This window comes from Cyprinodon variegatus, unplaced genomic scaffold, assembly GCF_000732505.1.
Source record: "Cyprinodon variegatus isolate N-32 unplaced genomic scaffold, C_variegatus-1.0 Scaffold525, whole genome shotgun sequence".
NCBI lineage: Eukaryota > Metazoa > Chordata > Actinopteri > Cyprinodontiformes > Cyprinodontidae > Cyprinodon > Cyprinodon variegatus.
Genome location: NW_015150978.1, coordinates 172,745 through 180,929, shown reverse-complemented (window position 1 = coordinate 180,929; position 8,185 = coordinate 172,745). Strand labels below are relative to the sequence as shown.

The 8,185-nt window shown below is 37.3% G+C and overlaps 1 protein-coding gene across 1 annotated transcript in view; it reads right to left on the bottom strand.

Annotated features, from left to right (window-relative positions):
• eps8l1 (EPS8 like 1) overlaps window positions 1-4,577 on the bottom strand; it is a 14,370-nt gene extending 9,793 nt beyond the window's left edge. The window contains exons 1-4 of the mRNA XM_015391113.1: window positions 4,458-4,577; window positions 1,678-1,797; window positions 1,466-1,533; window positions 673-808 (exon numbers count right to left, since the gene is read on the bottom strand). Coding sequence (XP_015246599.1) covers window positions 673-808; window positions 1,466-1,533; window positions 1,678-1,795 — 322 coding nt within the window. The 5' untranslated portion in view covers window positions 1,796-1,797; window positions 4,458-4,577. The remainder of the gene's footprint in view (window positions 1-672; window positions 809-1,465; window positions 1,534-1,677; window positions 1,798-4,457) is intronic.
• Window positions 4,578-8,185: the final 3,608 nt, after the last annotated feature.

Genomic DNA, 8,185 nt, shown 5'->3' with positions numbered 1-8,185 from the left:
AGGCATGCGGCGCGAAAACTACAGTATAGATCATCTGTTGGAGACATCAGATCTCCATAAGAACTTTATTATAAGGGCTGAATTCCCTGTTTTACCAGGTGTGGCATTTCTCTGATTCAAGCTGTTCCGTCATGAAAAAAGAATGAAGGGAAACCTCACCATGACTTTAAACTTTTTTTTTAATTCCTAAGCCCTGTATCATTGCATTAATTACTATAACAAGCGTTCTACACGTTAAGTTCTGAAAATAGGTCTATTAAACCAGAAACAATGGATAATGATTTAGGGAGTGAATGTAGGTGTGTTACAGAGCAAAAAAAAATCATCAGGTGAGTGATTAATGGGATAATGTGAGCAGAATTACAGGTTGACCATCCCAAGTCATTAAACTGCCCTCTAAGATTGCTTTGGTCTGCCTTCAAGACAAAAGGAGCAGCGTCACAACAAATGCAAGAATTTTCTGAATAATCTGAGAGCGTTTTTCAGCAATCTGCCTGTTGGCTCATTTTAGTATCTAAAACTGTGCTTACTGATCTACAGCCTCAATGAATCAAGTCCTGAAGTAATAACCAAAAGCCATGTTGAGTTAATACTGTAGATGTTTCCCAAAAACATGGTTTCAGTTAAGCTTTTCCTGCTTTGCTGCCAACAAAGTTAATAGTTCCTGCTTACCTCCTTGTTTTGCATTTTTGGAGTTTTTCTTGCCATTCTTTTTGGTCCTTTGGTTGAGAACGCTCTGGGCTTCTGCAGTCTGTTGCAAGCGAGTCATGAACTTTTCCATGTCTTCGAAGCAGCGATTCAAGATTTCCTTAAAAATATTAGACAAGTAACAGATAAAACAATTATAAAAATAAGTAATTATTACTAATAATTTGTAAAATGATAGGCTAAATATATCGGAAGATGGGACTCTAGCCCATAAAATAGTTCGCCTTCAGCTTTGAAGACACTGCTACCTAACTTTCTAATCCAGAGGAAGTGGTAGAATGAGACATTTTGGAGCCCCAGACAAACTTTTGTGAAGGGCCCCTCCTCGAAGTTAGCCTCAAATTCCATTATGCCCTATTTATATTTAGAGCTACCACAAATATTGCACTGGAAACCAGATTCTGCTGTAAAATGAGCCAAATTAGCATATTTGTCTAGAGGGAGCTGTCAATCAACAGGTGTGCACCCAGATGTGCGTAATACAAAATGTGGTACAGTAAAGCAGTAAGGGTGGTGGGCAACCAGTGGGGCCCCTTGTTAATGGAGTCCTTCACTATTAGGGGGCCGCAGGTAGCTACTTACCTTGCCTATAGTGTATCAGCACCTACTCATAAGCAGAAATGTTTTAGTATAGGCTAACTCAGATCCATCTTTGCTTCTGTATTACTTTGTTTCCCATTTTTGATAAAAAAAAATCTATGGTTTGTAATATGGTTAACTGACAACGCAACAGAAACAGAGTTTTAGCAGGACTCACAACTTCTCTCTCTGCAGTCATCAGTTTTAAATGGTTTGACTTCCCGTTGGCTCCATTCTCTGAGGGAACTAAAAAACAGTGACATTTATGCAACAACTGATAGGCTTTGATAGATAGACTTCCCCCAAAGTGTGGAATATACTAGATACTGCAAATCAACCCATGCAGAGAAAGAAAAAAACTGTATAAACTGTCTATTTGAGCATAAATACCTTTGTCAGCTTCTGTGACGATGGGCAGCCCACCTGGAGGAGGCTGCTCTCTAAGTGAAGTCAGAGGTCTGAGAGCTGAAGGCTTTCTTGGGATCACTTGAGGAGGTGACGTAGCCATTTCTAAAAAGGGATAAAAGTAGAGTCAAAAACAAACGAAAAGAACTGACTAGCAACAGTAGCTGGCTTCTCTTGTAAAGCTGAGTGAAAAACCTTAATGTAAATAAATCCTTTATTGCAGCACCAATATACCAATGACAGTTGACAATAAACTGAACGTTTCATAGTATTTCTCTTTAGTAGGGTGTAAGAAATCTGTTAGAAAATAATAATCAGTGTAAATAAATATAAACCGGTGAAAGGACTCAAAAATGTACACAGTGGTTAGGAATTCATAAGTGAGACGTAGTTACCCCAAGATACTAATGGTGTACACACATCTGTTACGTAAGTAGAAGTATAGATGCTGCATTTTAAAAACACTCTGGTAAAAGTTGAAGTATCAACTTGACCTCTTTAGTCAAGTAAAAGTGAAAAAGTATGTGCTCCAAAAACTACTTAAAGTATAAAAGTATAAAGTAACCTTTAAAAAAAACAACCAGATGCCACCATATAAAGTGAAAGCTCAGTTTTTCGACTATTTCGAAAAATTATTTGGTATAAGGCCAAATTGGTCTCTTATTGGTCTCTTATTGGTCTCCATCTCAATCGGTACTCTCTCACTTGTGTTCAACCTTTTAGACATTTCGACATCTTTTTCTGAATCCAACAATGTAGCATGGCATAGACAATTCACATTTTCAGTTTAAATAACACCTGCTTGCTTCTGAAGATTTCCTTTAGCTAACCAATGAGTGTTTGCGTGATATGACTCATCCAATTACACTAGTTTTCACTAGATGTGGATGGCGCCAATGATCTGCATTGGATGGCGCATATGATGTGAAATAAATATTTATTAACATTAAACCGAAGCCAAGAGTAACGAGTAACGTTTGCTTTAAAAATGTAAGGAATAGAAAGTAAAGATACTTGTGTGAAAATGTATTCAAAGTCAGAAGTAGGAAGAAAAATAAGTAATGGAGTAAAATTTAGATACCTAATAAGTGTACTTAAGTACAGCAACGAAGTACTTCACACCTCTGCAACAAATCAAGAAATGGTGGCATCTTAGGGAACTTTAATCTCTATAATTGGTCTCTGTATATCATTCTGTGCACTCTACATGCCAAGCAATTTTCTGTCTCACCCTCCAAAACATAACCACACAAAGTCCCTGTTCTTCCAGGATTATGAGTAAGAAGAAAAGAGTAAAAAATGCATGTGCAGTTAGTAGGCGTGTTGATAGTGATCTACTAAGACTGCATGCACAGTCGATGACAGGTGGAAAACTGGCTCAGACCCCCCTATTTCAAAAATAACTGAATGCTATTGGCTGCCCTGTGACAGAATGGCGACCTGTCGAGGGTTTACTCCGCCTCTCACCCATAGACTTCTGAAGATAGACACCAGCACCCCTTGCAACCCCATCAGGCATAAGCATGACAGAAAATGGATGGGTGGATAGATGAATGAATGCTACTGGCACTTTGGAGTGGCATAGTATTTGGGGATGCTGACCTAAGTGTAAAACATGGTTGAAGTAAGTATGACACTCATAGGTTTAGATAACTAATAAATGCACCACTATGCACCCTGATAAAAGGAGGGCTTCTTTTAAGAAATTCAGTTTGAGACACAATGCCATTAAAAACAGATGATGTTTTAATTTAAGATCCTTTGTGTTTCCCTTTAGATGTCAACAACATTGCTGATTAAATTCCCAAACTGCCGAAGGTCCTTGAAGTTTCCTGGAAAGACTTATTTTTGAAGACTTTTCTCCTTGACAAGCAGACTTTGATCTAGCTAAAGATAATCATTTAAAAAAAAAAAAAAAAAAAGGCCAAACCAGTGCTGCTGTGATAAATAGGCTTCAGCACAGGATTGGACATTTAATGTAAAAATGACTGAATCCCCTCCATGTAATAGGCCTAAAAGAAAAGAAATACATTTTTCTTTTTTTGAAAAAAAAAAAAAATCTATTCATATAATAAAATAGTTTTATTTGAGCAGATGAAACACATATTTTTCAAAAAATGTGTAACCCTTAAATCTGGTTCTGCACAATTAGCTGATAGTTTATTTATTACAGACAGCAGAATCAAGCATACATCCGCTTTCAAAGTAATATTTGATTCCTTTGTTTTACTTTTTAACAAATTCTTTGGTGTCTAAAATGTTAAACTATGAAAACTTTTAGTAAAACAATAAAAATGTGTGGTTGACCACCTTATTTTATATGACTGATAAAAAAAGAAGCTCTGTTGAAAAGGTTTTCTCCTGGTAATCATGGTTGACATTTATAAAAAAAAAAAAAAAAAAAATCTGGTCAGGAAAAACCACCACGACCAGGAGGTATGCAGATGACACAACTATCATCGAAACTTCACCCACTGAATGAAAAAAAGACTTGTGGTATAACGCTGTCACTTTGCCTCTCTCCATCTTTCCTTCCCACTTTTGCTGAACTTTTATTGGAATATTATGATTTAGGAAATACACACAAAAAAGAAATTGTATGAAAAAAAAAGCATTTTAAAGTCAAAAGCTGTTTTGCAAGACAGACCAGACGGACAGTCATTCGACAGGTGCATCCTCATATTCAATTCTCAATAGCTTTGTATTCTTCTGTATCTTCGTCTCAAAAAAAACAATACGGATGATGTTAAGATTCAGGACTGTACCTTCTGCTGAGACGTGCGTCTTCAAGTCCAAGCCTCTGTCACCAATCCTCCAGCTTACCTGTATGCGTACGGAGTTTTGGCTGTTTACAGAAGTATGTCCTACCCTCTTTAGACGTGTTAGAACAAGAAAAACAAGTTTGGTTTCCTTCTGTCATTCTGTGTGGCTTTAGCCGTCCTCTGATTCACGCGCACATGGAGAGCATTCTTCCTCCCTCTCTGCCTTTCTCTGTTTAATTGTCAGTGTCTTCCTGCTATTGTCAGGTATTTCTGTCACCTGCCTGTGGCTTGTGCCATAAGGTCAACCAAAAGAGCAACAAATGCCATTCCAAGAATATTTTCAGTCTTCTTAAAACTCTGGCAATACTCAGTTTCATTCGAAACTATTACAGCAAAAGCCAAATTAAATTAGTCATTGAAACTTCAGAATAGGACTGAAATATTCTTTATTTGTACCTTTTTTGCTAAATGCTGTAAAATAGAACATTAATTCAATTACCGTAAACAATTCAGTTGATTCAATTAAATATGAAAATCGCTTATTTTTACAGTTTATTTGGTGGAAATAGTGAAACTATTTTAATACTTTCTCTGGGCTTCAGGTATGGCATTGCATGTAGTGACCATATGGAATTTGTTTCTCTGAAATAAAAAACAGATCTGCAATATCCGCATTAGGCTGGAAGAGCCTTTATTGAGCTTCAGGATAAAGCTGAAGGTTTCTGATAAGATTACAGAAACATAATCAATACAGTCCAAACAGAGCTGAGTCCTTGTGTTTTACTAAACATCAGACTTTGTTCAACAACGAGGTGAACTGGCTCTTTTATTTAAGTGAGGAGTGACACCAACTGGTTATTTCTGTGCAACAAGCTCAGCTCCTCTAACTTCCTGCTTGGTTTGTTGATTTAACAGACAGAAAACAGAGTAAAAATAATCTGGTTTTAAACTAGACCATCTTTTTTTTGCAGATGTTTTTTTTAATTACTATAGACTTAAGTTTCAATAATGACATTTTTGATGTTAATCAATGCCTGTTTTCAGACTATTTTCAAGAGAGGCAAAGCCAATTAGGAATTATCCAAATAATAAAATTATTTAACAGTTAATCCATAAAAAATCTCTTTTCTCGTACTTTTTAAATCAAAATATGGCAGAGAATAAGACCTTCAGCCCTCACGTTTTTAATATTGAGTCTCTGTCCATTTACAGCAATTTTGTATTTAAAGATGAAATTGAATTGGTAGGCGCTGGGCTTGGAAAGCATCAACCTTTTAATACATAGCCTCATAGCAGGCACTTCTTTGTATAAAACACAGGTAGAGATTGCTGAGGCATGTAGGCAGAGTGGACAAGATTTGATCTGAGATTGTAAAGATCAAAATAGTGGCACATGATGGACCCTGATGCTGTATACTAGATATTGATAAACAACTTGAATAGCCTCCCTAGTAGCAGTTACTCCAAGGTTTTGAAAAGTAGACTGAATCTTAACCCCCAGATTTAGGGGGAGACCAGATTATTGCTCTTGTGGAACTTGCTAGCGGGTCAGTGCAGTTTAGTCCGGTCTACATGTGTTTTTTGGATCTGAAGAAGGCTTTCAGCTGTGTTTCCTGAATTTGGTTGCAAGGATGCTGCTAACCTTATTTAAGCAATGCAGGACATATGTCCCTATTCTCATTGAAAAACTGTGAAGCTTATCCTTGACATACTTTTTTTTTATTGACAGGCCAGAGACATTTAGAGAGGGGAGTCTCTATTTTGAAGAACTTAATATCTCAGATGTGCTCTTTGCAGAGGACATGGCTCTGATGCCACCCTCAGGCCATCAGCATGCATTGAAGCTGGCCGAAGCTGACCTCAGACCTCCCTCCATTCTGGGGAGCACTTTCTGCCTTGAGGAGAGATGTTCATGTACCTTCAAGTCTTGTTCACATATGTAGGAGGAGACAAAAAAAACAATCTAGAAATAAGTATATAATATTTCTTAAATTAAGTGTATTTACCCTTAATTTTAGCAGATAAATAAGATGATTTGCCAGTGGAATGAATATTTTTATTCTTGGAATAAGATAATTATTCTAAATAATAATATGCCCTTGAAATAAGACCATGCAGTTGTTTTGTTTTTTTATTTTACATGTAAATTGTCTTGTTCCATAGGCAAATTGTCTCACTTATCTCCTCAATTCAAGGAAAAAATGACTTATTTAGATTTCATTTTTTGCAGTGCGGACATTTTAACTGCTGAAAGACAGGCACTGCCATTGTGAATTCTGGTGAAGAAAAAGCAGAGCCCAAAAAGGAAAGCTCTTAAATTACTAATCCATTGAAATTCCAAGTTTCACCTATATTGATGAGCAAATAATCGTGTATGAGAGAATAAAATCCTAAAACACGCTCATTTGATATGAGCTTCCTCCCCGATGGTCAGTCTTAAAGAGGAGCCATCCAAGTGTTCCTGTGGATAGAGCGCCCTCTGCACTTGAATTAATGGTCCAAATGTAAGGAGTGGTGTGCAGAGGGAGCCAGGCTGAGCCAGAAGAAGATGAAGTGAATATTTTTTTATAATAGAATCAACAGGACTAACACAATGACATAAAAGGAAAGGGACACTGGACTAGTGTGGAGGAAACAATAATGGAATAATGGCAGTTCAATAGAAGAAGCCAGCAGTGAAAAAGGAGTGTCCAATGAGCTTATATACTGAGGAAGGATTGGAGAATGAAAGCATTTAGAGAAAACAAATGGATCCGCTCAGGGAGGGAGACTATATAACAAAGACAAAGTTAAAGTCTCACAAGTTTAAATATTTGCCTTTTTATCTTCAATATCATAAATGAAACTGTTTTCTTCACAACAGATGATAGCTTGTTGTTAATGTATTAGATATGTCTGAATCTGGATGTCGAAAGAAACCACAACTTTCCTAAACAGATCCTCTTGCTTTACCCACTGTGTTGCTACTTAATGGTTCTGAGGGGGTCGAATAAAAAAAACAACAAATAGATTAATATAATCAATCATTAAACAATGAAACTATCAAATCAATCATTATTTTAGAGCAATTTTTACACAGTTAGGTGAGATGCATAGGGATGTCTAGAGGCTAAAACTAAAGAAATAACATTGAACCTAAGGTGACATTCAGTAATATTATTTAAAGGATCAAATCAACCAAATAGATTGACAAAACAGGCTTGTAAAACTGTTATAAACATTCTGTCATGATGGGTTTCTAGTGTTTAAACCCACATGCAGAACACCACAGGAAACGGAGTAAAAGTTAAACAGTTTATTATTGAGAAACACACAAGAATGATAATGAGCTGGTTCTGGTACAGGTCTGGGACTGGAATCACTGAGTATCTGCAGAGATAGATAGTTTGGTTAGCCAGGCAGCGGTGATGACTTGTCAGGGGTTTGATTCTGGTTTGTACCTTAATGAGGGTCAGACTGATCGATGGAGAGAGGGAACCGGTTGGGTCCAGAGACGGTGGGTTCAGCAGAGAGCTCAGCAGCAGCGTCTAGCTTTAGACTAATGTGGTTCAGACCTTGAGTTGGATTCCTAGCTCTCCCTTGAGAGCTGGCTGGGGAATCCAGACTGATTGTCTTCAGGTTTGGCTTCCTTGGGCAGGCAGGCAGGTTTCCAAGCAAAGCTCCTCCAGAGCTACAGACTTCAGTCGGGCTTTCCTGTGAGCAGAGAAGACAGAGGCTGGTTAGAATCTGGT